The sequence below is a fragment of the Haliotis rubra genome, unplaced genomic scaffold, assembly GCF_003918875.1.
Source record: "Haliotis rubra isolate DU_JTF1 unplaced genomic scaffold, ASM391887v1 Scf152, whole genome shotgun sequence".
Taxonomy (NCBI): domain Eukaryota; kingdom Metazoa; phylum Mollusca; class Gastropoda; order Lepetellida; family Haliotidae; genus Haliotis; species Haliotis rubra.
The window spans coordinates 198,384-214,584 of record NW_025765470.1 but is presented as its reverse complement, the minus strand read 5'-3'; the positions used below and the strand labels follow the sequence as shown (position 1 = coordinate 214,584).

At 35.3% G+C, this 16,201-nt stretch overlaps 1 protein-coding gene across 6 annotated transcripts in view; it reads left to right on the top strand.

The window, feature by feature from the left end:
* LOC124270490 (transcriptional activator protein Pur-alpha-like) overlaps window positions 1-16,201 on the top strand; it is a 43,988-nt gene that overhangs the window by 10,099 nt on the left and 17,688 nt on the right. For all 6 annotated transcript variants that reach the window (XM_046705501.1, XM_046705498.1, XM_046705499.1 and 3 more), the window contains exon 2: window positions 12,705-12,811. In XM_046705501.1, the coding sequence (XP_046561457.1) occupies window positions 12,705-12,811 (107 nt within the window). The remainder of the gene's footprint in view (window positions 1-12,704; window positions 12,812-16,201) is intronic.

Genomic DNA, 16,201 nt, shown 5'->3' with positions numbered 1-16,201 from the left:
TGGGGACTTGTGAAGGAAAGTGTCAATAAGAAAAATCTGACAAATATTGCTGAAATGAAAGAAGAGGTGGTCCGATATTGGGACAGCATGGACCACGACTTTCTAACTTCTGTGATCAGTAGTATGCCCTGCCGCATTGAAGCCTGCATGGCTGCCCATGGTGACTTGACAAAATACTAACTGTTCACCTGTCTTTGAATCTGGAGTTATGTTCTGCTGATATTCACATTTAATACGTGAGTAATGAGTGAAATTTTAAAAAATAATTACAATCTTTAAATTCTCAATAATTTTTGGTTGTACTGTATTCGGTAGGATTTGGGCTTTAAAAGATACTACAGACTCGAAGTATAGCACTGTGGCAAATGTGAAGGTCAATTTACAGTTTATTCTCGATTCTAAATGGTTTCATTTTCAGTTGGAATGTGTATATCATTTTGAAGTATGAAAGTAAAACGTAATTATTGTGTATTTTTGTGTTACAACTTGTCACCTGTCCACTGTTGTGGTTGATATGACCTCTTGGACGCTGAAATACTATCTAGGAATATCTGGAATTCTTTAACCCATCTCAACTCAACTTTCACTCAGAAATGAACTAAATGTATCTTATAAGTGCATTAGTATTGACCCAAATTCCATTCACAACTGAATGCCCTCAGCACTACATAGTACTTAACATGAATATTTAATTTAGTAGTGCCGTAGTATTTCTGTGTTTTCTGTCCAATCTTGAATGATGGAAGGTTTGGTTATAGCTTCAGGTTCAGTTTCAGTGTCAGTTGGTGCCTTACTGTAGCAGCAATAGTGTTGGGAATTGGTTTAAATCTCATAATTGATGATTAGTTCATTACAACCGATCAATCATCGAAAATAATTGGTTAGCGTCATTTATCAAATTTTCCTGGTTATGTTTGTTAATGCACAAAAGATAAAGAAAAAAACCATGTAGTTCTTTCGTTTTCTTTGCAAATTGCACAAAATGCATTGGCAAATTTCACGTCTTGAAAGGATGACTAGCATGTTAGGAACATGAATTTCATGGAGTCTTTAAAATAAATTCTATCATGAATTGGAAGAGCTTGTAGTGCTAATGAAATCTAACAGACAAAACCAACCTTGTGAAAAATATTGTTATTGCAAACAAGTGTTCCAAAATTGATTGTGTTCGATTATGAGAAAACATGATTGATTGCTTGGTCGTTTTGTCATTGCGACCAATCTTCGATTATTTCAATTAATCGGACCACCACTAAGTAGCAACAATATTTTATGATCTCTCACCGATGAATTTCAGGCTGTTTGCTTGGATTTTGATCAGATGTTTTGTCCACAGTATGGAGGTTTTTGTAGATGTATATTTCTAGAGGAACTTAGAGACATGAACTCTGATGCTGTCCTTAGGGAACTCCGGTCAACAGTGATAGAAATGTTAAATGTTACTACGAGGCCTCTGATTGATGATTGTGCTAAAGCACACTAAAATCATTTGTTGATTGATCTTTGAGGGTGAAAACAGTGAACTCATTTTATTAACACCAATATTACTTCAGAACTTAAAACACCATATTGTCTTTCTGAAAAAGTTGATTTGTGTCACAAGATGATTTTTTGGATGAATGACTGGAGCTTTGAACCTGTGTTAACTTATATTTAGGCTTAACAGAAATGTTCCAGCCAGAATCTGACTTATGGTACTGTCAACATCACTCTTTTTCACTGATTTTTCCAAAGATTCTATCAACATGATTAGGCTTCGCATCTCTGTAAATGTATTTCTTTGGGGTTTATTAGCTTGATTAGCAATGAACAGTTTTAGAATGCTTCTGTTACTGCTCAGTGAATAATATTTGTAGAACCCACTGTTATATGCAAATATCAGTTAGGTCACAAAACTCGCCAACATATACTATAGAAAGATAAGGAAGTTGTAAAAATTATAAACAAAGGTACAGCACTTGATGCCAAATGGTCAGCAGTAATTAAACCTGCATAGATGTGTATCTGTTATAGATTTAATAAATGGTTGTACTTTTTGTAGTCCACTCTGTTGAAAGATGGAGAAAAAGCAGAGACATGAAGAAATTATCAACTTAAATTTCTTCTTAAATTTTTCCATTAAACAGTTCAGTTAAGAATAATTTGTAGTCTTAATTATCACCATGATAATGTAAATGGTTGTACTTTTTTAAAGTCTACTGTTTAGTGGATTGTCTGATAATGTTTGTGTTCCGCATGCTTTAACAATAGTAGAACTATGTTTAGTTTGTGGACACAAAGATGTAAGTGAGTGAGTTCAGTTTTACACCATTTTTAGGAATATTCCAGCAATATCACAGCAGGGGACATCAGAAATGGGCTTCACACATTGTACCCATGTAGTGAATCGACAAAGATTTAAGAACCAAGTTAATAACCATAACAAAACCTACTGGAATATACAGTCAAATCCCGATGAGTCGAATGCCAGTGTCTCGAATATTATGCATAACTCGAAGTACCTGTCGGTCCCGACCATTCCCTGTTTTAGTTGTCATTATTTGAATACTGGTTACACGAATGCGACTCATAAATACACACGATGACTCGAGAAGAACTGGATCATCTTTTTTTCTACCCTCATAGACATACCTATGTCTCGAATACATCGATAAGTCGAATTTATTACTTGGTCCCCAGAGATTCGACTCATCGGGATTTGACTGTATGTCCAACTATTCTAATTTTTGTACTGTAGTGCTAGTAAGTTTCTTACATAACAGTAAATATGACTGAGTTTGAACTTCTAAAATTGTGTATGTTTTACCGGTAATATGTTTAGAAACTATTTAAAGCCTGCAGGTACTCAGTGAGAGTTATAGGTTCATGTGAAAAACGACAAAGAATTAACTCTCTTGCATTCAATTATTTTGAAGATTCCAAAACTCAATATTCATGCATGACATAATCACCAAACATAGCAAGCAGTCAACATTATGGAAATACAGCAAACTATGACTGTAGCAAACTTTCAAGGACCTTTAATTTTACTTTTTGAAACAAAGTCAGATGAATGTTAGTTGAAGATTGGTCAAGCTCATAATGAAAACCTCCAGTTACTCAAATGTAACTGACATAGATGTTCTCTGAATATTGAACAGTCATCCTCTAACAGTTTTCAACTGTTCACCCTCCAGTAGTTACTTTGAATGCACATAATCAAATAGAAGCAAACTTGCAAAAAAACCATTAAAAACAAACCGTTCAGCATCTATGCTTCTGCGTATTGGGTGGAAATAAGTTGACCATGTATTTTAAAGGAGTCTTTGTTTGAAGTTTGATATGGTCCTCAAAGACAGGATTAGTTTTGGAAGTGGTTCTCATACTTAGCCCGACACTGAGACAGCTCCACTTGCAAAAGTAATCATGACCATATCCTACAGGTAATAACCGTTGATCGTTAAATAGATTTTGACTCTCAGACATCTTTCATCCAGTCATGTGACCATGTCTTGACTTTATAAATAACGCAAGTGTGCGCTTTATCATATGCACTTTTCATTCAAAACAGAATGAGGAACTGGCTTTGGGCAGTGACTCTTAAAACTGTATGTACAGTGATTGAATGATTTACTGTTTATGTCAAGAAAAGTTTTGATGTAAGATAAATGATCTTAACCAAATCAGAATACTTTTGTTATAATGTTCTAAATCATCAATACTAAAACTCCAGCATTATATAGTTTCATAATGAACAGCATGTGCAAGCCAGGTTCCCTGGGTATGCCTCCCTGGTGCTTCACTGAGCCAAACAAATATATATGCGGTTTCGAGACACAGAAGTCATCGTTACATGGGGGAAATGTAACATAATTACACATACCCATTTTGAACACCAATATGTGCATTGATATTTCATTTCAGCTCATTATTTTTACAAAATTGTGTGTACACAAAATACATGGAACTGAACGACCAAATTAATTAGTTGTTAACATCTTCATTTAAGTAAATTTGATGCTGCAAATGACACCATTTATATGCCCTCTTTTACGATGTTTTATGATGGGTTTAGCAGGAATATTATTTGAATGCCCAATCAAATAGCTAGATTAAAACATTTAGATACAAATGAATGGTGTTAGGGGTTTAGCCACTGGATTTTGTTCATATGAAAGGCCATTCATTATGCCTTTGTTTTCTAATACGTAATGAAGACTTAATTGCTTAATTTCAATCTAGTGTTTTTTAACTATGGCTGTGCTCGTGAAAATGTTGTCTTAGTGAGATAATAAAACAGAAGGATATATTAACTGTTTTTAGTTACTTTGGCATATATTATTTATAAATAATTTTGAAACACCTCCATGTTTATACTTCTTTCTTAATGGGATGGGTATAATGAACATGTTTGGTGGAATTATCAGTATCCATAATACACTGCACAATACAATGAATTAGACACATTAGGTTAAACTGAATATATAAAAATACACAGTTTAATCATTAAGTTCATACATCACCATACAAATGCTCAGCATGTATTGTATTTGAGCTTGAAAGCTTTATACAGGTGTACATTCCACTATTTGTGACAAGTTTGAGGTTTGTCTGCTATCTTAACTTTATCAATACTAAATTTACTAACTCTAATCGTCACAGATTATAGTAAATATACCCACTTCAAAGTAAATTAAGGACAAGGTTTCAAAACTGAATATATTTAATCACTTGCCTAAATTGTTTCTTGCCTCTTTGAACAACTGAGCTTGACCACCAAAGTTTTTATTGGCGTCATGTGAGCAACACAAGAATAACAGATTGTTTTAAACATAAACATTGTAGTTGACAGAGAACACAAGCTACCACAAAGTGAGTTCACCATGTCTGTCAGTTGTATTCCCAGTTGTGTGTTATATCCATCAATTTGGTAAGATAAAGACAGAGCAAATGGTCTGGACTAAATAAGGAAATTGTTGTATCTATCATTTCTTTGAAAGTGTGTTTGTTATAAACACAGGTTACTATATTCCCAACTAGAGTTGTGTTAACAGAGGTACAGATCAGCTGGATATCTGCATAAAGTACGCAAATATTTTTATGAAAACGTAATATCCAAATAAGTCGATTGCATACAAGTACGCTTGAATTTTTGTAAATGCTCAATAAATTGGATCTTGCATGCATGCACACAAAAACAGATAAAATAACTGAGGTCTATTGAGAGGTTCAATTTCAGCACATGAACTTGGCAACTTGCGGTCTTTCTTATAGTTTCACACAGTGTTTGCCCTAGGCATAAAGATTTAGGTGTAATCATGACCCCCTGGTGTCATAAGCATGCATCCATGCATAAAAATTTACTAGTCATCATGACTCCTTGTCATGAAAGGGAGTCATGAACATTTTGGGAGTCAGATATGCAGGTTTTCTGCGTCATGGCAAACACTGGTTTCACATATTACAGATCAAATATGAATAACAAAAATGTAAACCAACATTTGAACTGTATTATATTTTTACAATTAATGGAAAATGGCCAAATACTCAATTGAGTTTGAGTGAGGTGGGTACAATTTATTTGCTTACTCGAAGGAAAATTAGCATGATTAGTACACCGAATTGAGATGAACACAAGCGAGGACTTGACCCAAAACGTTATCTGTAGCTCTGGTTAAACATCTTGACATTTATCTGCAACAACTTGCATAGATAAGTCATCAAAAGTTGTTGTTCGATATGAAAATGAAAGGTATATTTGAATGGTTAACACTTTAGAAGGATTGACCGTAACATAAAAACCCCAATATTTTCTCTTTGGAGTTTCATGGCATCAAAAACCCTTCACCACATTCGTAACCATTTTCAGGTGATATGTTGATAATCTGATCATGGTTGCTGTAAATAATCGTGAATCGGAATGATCACTTCACATATGATTTCACAGAACTATATGTCAGCAGTATTGAAATTTGGACTTGCAATTTTCTCGCAAACGTGAGTCCCACTAGTCTGGTATCACTAACATTTCTTAAGAATTCACCATGGTGAAATTTACAGTTTTCATTATGCATGTATCTATTGTACAAATGTTGTGGTTCCAATTTGGTGTATACTGTTTGATGAAAAAATCTAATTTGAAAGTCCAGCAACTTTTGTCTTTTTTGTGTCTCTCTTAACTAAATTATTATTTAAAATATATTTTTGTACGGTACTGTGGTATTTGTCAAAATGTTTGATGGACTTATTATCATCCAATACCAACCAAACTATTGCATTCATGATAAAATGGTTCAGAATGTTACGGCATAAGTTGGTTTCTAGTGATCTGTGGTTAGATTTGGATCTGGGTGAGGGAAACAACAGTGATTTGACAGAGTGTTGATCACTTTCATGATTTCACCAAACATTAGGATGTATATACAGTTTTAATACATTCATGAAGGAAGAAAGTAGATACTACAAGAATGTTGACTATGCACACACCCTCATTGTCATGATTCTACTCTAAAATAACACTCTCAATGCTGGACATTTGTTACTTTTCACAAAAAACAACAACAAACGTATCAGTTCAAATAGGGAACGAAAAAAGCTTGGGTAGACAATAACAGGAGCTTTAGCCTTATTGTCCCCTGCCGCAAAGTGGAACGGGGGACTATGTATTCAGCGGCATCCGTCCGTACGTTCCGATTCTTGTTAACGCGATATCTCATGAACTGTTGTACCCAATGTCTTCAAATTTGGTGACAGCCTACATTGGGAGATTATGCAGACACCAGTTGATTTGGGTGACCTTGACCTTATTTTCAAGGTCACCATGACACTTTGACCGCTTTTTAAAGGCGATATCTCATAAAACATTGCACCCAATGTTTTCAAGTATGTTGACAGCCTACATTGGGTGATTATGCTGACATCTTGTACGTGATCCAAAAATAAAAAGTAGGAAATATAGATATTCCATTCTTTAGCGGCGGGGACATTGACATATCAGTGGCAAACACTTGTTTGAGTGGACTTTTAGAAGATGTAAAGTGCAATAATAATATTTTTTATGCCCCCGCCATATATGGCTGGGGCATATAGGGTTACCCTCAGTGTCCGTCCGTACTACGAAACAGGGAATGTATTCTATCCACTTCTCCACCATAACCGCTCTGTGGAATTCAATGAACTTATACATGGGCTTTCTTGGGACTCTAATGGTGTGCATCTGATATTTTGTTTTTTTTATTTTATTGGTTGTTTTTGTAAGTTTAGAGACATTTGAACTTAGGTACATTTTGCTGAATTTCTCTATGATGATAGTGTAATAGGGGATGAAGTCTATCCACTTCTCCACAAAAACTGCTCAACAGAATTGAATGAACTTCTACATGTCTTTTGTAGAGACTCTAAAGGTGTGCATTTCATAATTTTTTATTCAATTTCTTAATTTTGTCAATTTTAAAGATGTTTGAACTTAGTTGAATTTTGTTCTATTCAGCCAGTGTTTGTTCCATCCAACAGGGGGTGTACGTTATCCACTTCTCCTCAAAAACTACTTTATGGAATTCATTTAGATTACACATGTGCTTTATAGGGACTCTAAAGGTGTGCATCTCATATTTTGATTTTGTATTTTATTTATTTTTCCAATTTTTATGCTGTTTGAACTTAGATAAATTTTGTTGAATTTCTCTCTGAATATAGTGTTGTAGGGGGTGAAGTCTATCCACTTCTCCACAAAAGCTGCTCAACAGAATTGATTGAGCTTCTACGTGTGTTTCATTGGAACTCTAAAGGTGTGCATCTCATACCTTGTTCATCCAATTTCTTAATTTTGTCACTTCTACAGATGTTTGAACTTAGTTGAATTTGGTTCTATTCATCCAGTTCGTCCCATACAACAGGGGGTGTACTTTATCCACTTCTCCTCAAAAACCACTGCACAAAACTCATTTAGCTTACATATGTCTTTTATAGAGACTCTAAAGGTGTGCATCTCATATTTTGTTTTTGTATTTTATAAATTTTTTTTGTATGTTAAGAGACATTTGAACTTGCATAAATTTTGTTGAATTTCTGTCTGAATATGGTGTTATAGGGGATGAAGTCTATCCACTTCTCCACAAAAGCTGCTCCAAGAATTGGCCTTCTAATTTATGTGTGTTTCATTGGGACTCTTAAGGTGTGCATCCAGTTTCTTAATTTTGTCACTTCTACAGATGTTTGAACTTGAATTGGTTCGCTTTCTCTTGCCTCCACAGTGATATTGCTTTTGCTAGTTTATTTACCCTTGTACCATGAACCTTCATGATATAGGTTTAATTGTACTGTGGTAAGTTCATTGTGACATACATTTACAAATAAGTATTTACCTTGGACACTTTGGATATATTTATGTTATGATCAACCATGATATTTATTTAGTAGAAATTAATCACCAGAGCACACTCAGTGTAGGGAACTCTTCCTACAGCAGCGGGGGCATCCATGTCCCTGGACACAATTTTTTCTTGTTATAGATAGCAACTTATTTTATTTCGTTAGTGCAGTGTTTTGATAGATTCTTGTTAAATTGTGCTCAATCACATGAGCATTTTTTGAATGACCTTTGATTACCCCCCACCGCACGTTTAGCGCGATGCAGGGGATATAGTATTAGGCTCCGTCCATACTATGTACGTATGAATTGGAATATCTTAAGAACCGTTGACTAGATTCTTTTCATATTCAGTACCTGGGTTCATTACAGTATGCGTACAGTCCCAGTCAGGTTTGGTGACCTTGACCTTCATTTCAAGGTCACAAGGGGACTTAAACGTTTTACCCTTGTCAGCGAGATATCTCAAGAACTGTTCACTGGATTTCCTTCATATTCGACACAAAGCTTCATCTAGGAAAGGCGCAGGACCTAGTCGATTATGGTGACCTTCACATAATTTTCAAGGTCACAGCGCCACTTTGAATATTTCAGCATGTTAACCTGCATGTTAAGATTGTCAGCGAGATATCTCAAGAACTGTTCACTGGAATTTCTTCATAAACTTTCAAGACTTCTCTTGAATGTTTTTTTTCCAACAAAACATTTAAAGTAAATTTCAACTTTAAACACCACACTCGGCAATATTGCAACTATATGGTGGCGATCTGTAAATAATCGAGTTGGGAACGGACAATCCAGTTATCAACTTCATGAGCATCCATAAATGCAATTGGGATTTAATGACATGTGTCAACCAAGTCAGCTAGTCTGACCACCCGACCCAGTTAGTCGCCTTTTACGACAAGCATGGGTTACTGAAGATCAATTCTAACCCGGATCTTCATGTGTGCTTTTATTCATGATGTTATGATACATTTATAGTACTTGCTTCTTAACTTTGAATTTGTCGAGATTGTTGAAACATTGAAAGACAGGTGCATAATGCAATTTTGAGAGTTTATTCAGCATGTCAGTATACAACTGATAGTTTATTCAGCATGTCAGTATACAACTGACAGTTTATTCAGCATGTCAGTATACAACTGATAGTTTATTCAGCATGTCAGTATACAACTGACAGTTTATTCAGCATGTCAGTATACAACTGACAATTTATCCAGCATGTCAGTATACAACTGACAGTTTATTCAGCATGTCAGTATACAACTGACAGTTTATTCAGCATGTCAGTATACAACTGACAGTTTATTCAGCATGTCAGTATACAACTGATAGTTTATGTAACATAATATGTGCTTTCACTTTCTGTGTGAATTTTACTGTTTTGGCAGAAATTAAAGGTCAAGGTCACTTCCCTCAGGCATCCGATTATTTGTCTCAAAGTTGCACTGTATCATATGCTATATTTTGGATTACGCTTTCTCAGTAAACTGTGTATTTAAAGCTGCCTGCATTTGGGCATAACCATTTTTAATGCTACGTAAACTGAAATGTGTACTGGCCTGAATGGTAACAATGTCAAAATACTTTCCTCCCACCCTCCTGGAGGTCAGAATTTCTGCTAGGCCCCTTCCTAGGGCCGTTAACATTTGATGAACTGACAAATGACAGCAGACTTTTGCCATTTTGCATCACTGAAATAAACACAAGGATAGATTTTGTTAGATGTCCCCTGATTTCGTAAAGTTTATAATTTTTCCAGTGCAAAAGTTTGGGACATTCAGGTATAGGTTTAGCCAGGTTTAACGAGTGGTGTGCATGAGAGGTGTCTATAGTAATTCTGTTTTTGTATTGTCATAATACACATGCAAGATCGATAGTTGTTTCTTGTATTAATGTACATTTTCCAGATTAACAGTACAAAGTATCCCTACATATGTTTGGTCCAAAAATATAGATAAAAGAACTGACTAATCCATTCAGTTTTACTTGTTTTGTGAAAAATATAAGCATTTGTTCTAAACACAAAGTTAATCCAGATATGAGAAAGCGTTCACCTGATGAAGGAGCAAGAATTAGCTCTAAAAAGTTGTTATGAAAAAATGTGCAATGTACTCATGAGAAAGCTCAATTATATTACAAATTGGCCCTCTGTCACACATTTTAAGTGTGCTACCTGGAGGGGAGAATGTCCAGCCTGCAAAGACTTTCCTTACTGACAAGAAAACACAGTAAATTTAGCCCAGTAGGGACATGGAGGTCCAATAGTCCTTGAGACCCTCTAAATCTGTTTTGTTCGCTATATTGACGAACACTGAAAGAGTTTCCTGTTTTCTAGGAAGGCATATACATTTTATGTGCTTCATTTCGTCATATTTATAGCTGCTCCTTCATATCTTGTCATCAGTATAGATCCCGTTGTGCTCAAATTGTTACACCTGAATGAAGTGCGTTAATGTTAATACACATGATAATGACAAATTATTATTTTTTCAAAGAATAGCTTTGCATGGACCTATGTAAGAATATTTACCACTCTCCTCACTATATATCTCAGTCATTAATATCTGGATACTCTTTGTATTCCAGACTTTAAGCACAGGGACAAAGCCTGGATAAGTTCAGTTGATAGTCAATATTAACATGATCAAAAGACTAAAAGCTACTGAACATTTTACAGAAGACAAGTTTAAGCTGTTTATGTTTTTTGCGGGCATTAATTCTGTTGTAGCAGAAAAGTTGTTGTATGCATGATCAAAATTTGACAGAAGTGGTCCTATTTGTTTGATAAAGCAATGTGGGCTGTTATGAGTGGGCATCTGAATCATTGTGTCTTAAATAAATTCAAATTTGTGTTCTTTGGATAGCATTTTGGTGTTTTCTTTCGGTCTGAATTCCATTTCTCTGATACAGTACTGCCATGACAAGTTTGGAACCTACGGGTTGTGTCCAGTATTGTAAGTTTCGTTAGTCATGCTGCTTGTGATCATATTGCTACATGAACATCTTCAGACAAGACTGATTTTAAAGTGTTTACTTCACAAAATATTATCTTAAACACAGTGTGGTCTTCAAATATGAAGAAACTTGACCCTTTCTCTTTGTGTGATGTTTTCAAAAGCATGATCTTGACCATAGTTTATGGCAAAATATGACAGAAAATAAATGGACCCATCATTGATATTGACCATCATCTTGGACATTGCTTGAATTTCATAGTAACCTCTAAGGAGTGTTCACATGTTCATGTTCAGACCTCTTCCAGTGTATAAAGTTTTACTTTTTTGCTGTTAAAGGCTTGATTAGAGAGGCAGTGTAACCTTTAGATCTCAGAAGTGGTTGAAGGTATGTGGTTCATTAGAAAGTTCAAAAATTTTCACAGCAGTGACCTCTTTAGTGAAGTTTTGGACTCACTTTTACTTGCCCAGTCTATTCTTTCCCCAGGTTTCACTGTGTCAGCCAAAACCTCAGTCGTGTATTACCTTTTACCTACAAAAACAAGTATTGCATGAAGTATTTGTATGATAAACAAGTAAAAAGCTATCCTAACCTTCCCATGTTGAAAACACATAGGTTTGTGTTTCTTACTTTTCTTTGATATGAGTCTCAAACAGAAAACATATTCTTCTTTGCAAGTCTACTTTACTGCTCTGGCACTTTAGTGACTTTCTGAGTCATGGGAACCATTACCAATAGGGTTGCCTCGATACATCAATACTTTTTCTTAGACGATACAAGTATCAAAACATTCAAAACAGTATTGATATTTAGTTTTGAAAGTATCAGTTTAAATATGTTTATGTATCGTTTCATTTTGCAATTGTATCATGTTTTTTTATGTTATGACACTGACAGTTATGAATGATTATTTTTCATGCACAAAGATGGGAAATTAGAACTTTTTAATCTCTGAGAATAAAAATGTTGATCTTTTCGTGGAGAATTATAAAATATGAAATATCAATGTTCAAAATGTGACTAAATGTACGCAATAATGCCGCAAAAAATGGTATCGTGATATGTATCGAATCGTGACATGGGTATCGTGATACGTATAGATTCATGAAACTTAAGTATCGTGACATCCCTAATTACCAATATTCTGAACTAAGGAACCCTTTATGTTAACATTCACTGCCAGTAAGTTGTCCATTACCCCCAAGATGATGGGAGCAGGGTGATAGCATTAAACGGATAGCATCATCACAGTGAAAATATATAACACATGGAATTATTGCATTGCAGGGAGGTTAAAATGCTTGCATATTGTAAGATGGATACACATGGTGTCATATAGGAACCGTATAACTATTTTGTTATTCTGAAGTCTGAATATATTTCCATACAATTTCAGGATCTGGTGAGCAGGAACTTGCCACAAGAACTTTACACATCCAGTCAAAGAGATTTTACCTGGATGTCAAACAGAACAGACGAGGTCGCTTTATCAAAGTGGCTGAGGTAAGTTATTAATTTTATATTTCTCTTCCTGCACAGTGTTCTTTGGTTCCAGTGTATATTGAATGATTTGGGAAAATTTGTGAGAGCATATTTTGTTTTACTTGACAGCATTGTTGCCTTTTTATCCCCCTCAACGCATTTTGCGGGGGGTATTAAAATGGACTTTGTCCATCCATCCGTGCACATTCTTGTACATTCATGTACATTCATGTACATTCATATACATTCGTCTTTTCATGAGCAGAACTTTAAAACTCTTCAATATTTCTTCACCAAATTTGGCACATAAATAGATCTGGTGCTGTACTGGTGCCCTTTGGTAGTTTTGGAACTCTAATAAACTATTTTTTGTGTTTCCATGGCAACAAGTTTAACTAAGACTTAATTTGGTGGCATTGATCTTTTCCAGAGATCTTTTCCGTTTACTATTTCTTTTACTGGTGCCTATTGGTAGTTTTGGAATTTGCTTAAAATATTTTTTGCATTTCCATGGCAACAAGTTTGACTTCAACTTAATTTGGTGGTAGTGCTCTTTTCCAGAGCAGAAATTTAAAACCGTACAATATTTCTTCACCAAATTTGGCATGGCACATGGATAGGTCTAGTAGGGAACTGGTAACTTTTGGTAGGTTTTTATTTTATTTCTGAATGGCATATTTTTGGCATTTCCATGGCAACAAGTTTGGCTTGGACTGAATTTGGTGGTGGTGCTCCTTTCTGGAGTAGAACTTAAAACCTTTCAATGCTCTCCTTCAACTTTGCTGTATCCCCCCAAAACATTTGACATAATCGTAAGTAGTAGACATATTCATCATCATGGGAAGTATTTTAGCATTGCGGGGGATGTTGATGACTTTGTTGCCTTGTTACAAATGAGATGACTGAGACAGACTAGTAGATTTTATTTATTCTAATGTTACTCATACATATTGAAGTTAATCTTCAAGAGTATTGTCATACAAGTCTTTTACTCGGATACTGCACTTTCTACGAAGTCCAGTTGTCAAATGGTATGAAAAAGGAACTCAACATGAAAAGTGTGTGAGATGGTTTAGTTTTACACCGCACTCAGCAATATTCCAGCTATATGGTGGCGGTCTGTAAATAATTGAGTATGGACCAAACAATCCAGTGATCATCGATCTACTCAACTGGGGTACGATTAACATGATAAGATGTTTGCTTGCAAAGTACAAAGTAATACATGTTTATGGCAAGATATCATAATAAACATCGATTATTGTTTATCCCCCGCCGCGCATTTAGCGCGAAGCGGGGGATATAGTATTAGGCCCCGTCTGTACGTACATACGTCCGTACTTACAAATTGGAATATCTTAAGAACCGCCGATTGGATTCTTTCATATTGGTACCTAGGTTCATCACAGTAAAAGAAAGGTCCCAGTCAGGTTCGGTGACCTTGACCTTCATTTCAAGGTCACAAGGGGACTTTAACGTTTTACCCTTGTCAGCAAGATACCTCAAGAACCGTTCACTGGATTTTCTTCATATTAGACACCAAGCTTCATCCAGTTGATTTTGGTGACCTTCACATAATTTTCAATGTCACGGCGACACTTTGAAGATTTCAGCATGTTAAACTGCATGTTAAGATTGTCAGCGAGATATCTCAAGAACTGTTCACTGCATTTTCTTCATAGACTTTCAAGACTTCCCTTGAATGTTTTTCAATAAGCAATTTCTTTATTACTATTTTTTGCATATTTCATACACGAAGACATTCATGTCCAGGTCAAATTGAGTCTTGAAAATATTTGTTTGTTTGAACAACTACAGAGCAAGATATCAAGAGAGGTTGACTGGTCATGTTTTTGTTGACATTTAACTTCATCTTAAATTACAACCTTCACTTTCATTATTTTATTTTGTTAAGTTTGATTTGATAATTTGCAGCGGGGGATTATGTCACCTTAGTGACAATGCTTGTTTTCATTAATTTCAGTGAACTAATCAGATGTCGTACCAACTTTCGATACTCATGCTGTTGATCGCTGGATTGTCTGGTCCAGACTTGATTATTTGCAGACCGCCGCCATATAGCTGGAATATTGCTGAGTGCGGCTTAAAACTCAACTCACTCCCTCACTCGTACCAACTTACTCATTTTTATAGCAATCATGAACAGATTACCCATGTTCACAACTTGAGGCAAAGCTGGCTCTTTTTTTAAATTGTTAATATAACTAAAGAAACGGGGGACTGTGCATTCAGCAGCATTCCTCCATCCGTTCATACGTCCTGATTCTTTTTTGTACCCAATGTCTTCAAATTTGGCGACAGTCTACAATGGGGAATTATGCAGACACTGGTTGATTTGGGTGACCTTGACCTTATCTTCAAGATCACCATGACACTTTGACCACTTTTCAAACTTATGTAAACGCAATATCTCATAAAACATTGCACCCAATGTCTTCATTTATGTCGACATCCTACATTCGGTGATTACGCAGACACCAGTCATTTCAGGGTGGCGTTGACTTGTGCAGACAAAATGCAATGTGCCAGTAACATTTTACTGGATGACTACTAGCTCTGTAATTTTCAGAAATCATACTTTTATTAAAGCAAATTTCTGAAAACAGTGTTCCTTATTTGTCATTTATTAATTGGTTAAAAATACCTTGAACAAGAGACAGAAAGTGAAAATGAAACAATGCCTACGTCAGTCTTCAACTGGTTGTTCGTGTTTACAGTCGGTAGTTTTGAAATGTTGCATTGGCATTTAAAACCAGATACATGGTCGTGAAAATAGAATGTGACCTATTGATATGTTAGATGATAGAAGTACCAAGAAATGATAAGGCAAATAAAGATGAAAGTTAAATTGAATGTAGTTTATAAATGTTGAAATATAAAAGAATATGGATCTTTTTTGTTATGGAACATTCCATGAAAATCTCAGTAATTCCAAATGTGCCCTGTCCGCTAGCGAGAAGGTCCACAACAGGATGAGTAAAAACTACTAAATAGTCACTTTATTAACTTCATACTTAAAAAAAAATATTAGAATATATCAGCAAAATTATGACTGATCAAAATAACGTTAAGTTTTCGAGGAAAAAGTGAGAAGTCTGGTGTGGAAGTATTTTGGTTTCTACTTATTTGAGTCAATTGAATTGGTCATAACAGGTAATATGACCAGCTTAAAAGTCCACCTGTACCACAGTTCTGAATTTCCCAATTCTAGTCAGAAGTGGCAACCCACTCTTTAACTGTTCATTTACTCTCAGCAGCAATTTGCTTAAACATGTATATCCCGTAATTCAATATATGAGTATTCGTGAATTGGCAGTGCGTTTGTACTAAACTGATTGTTTGTAAATGTTTAAAGAAACATCTATGTGTCGGACTGTCCACATTATTTTA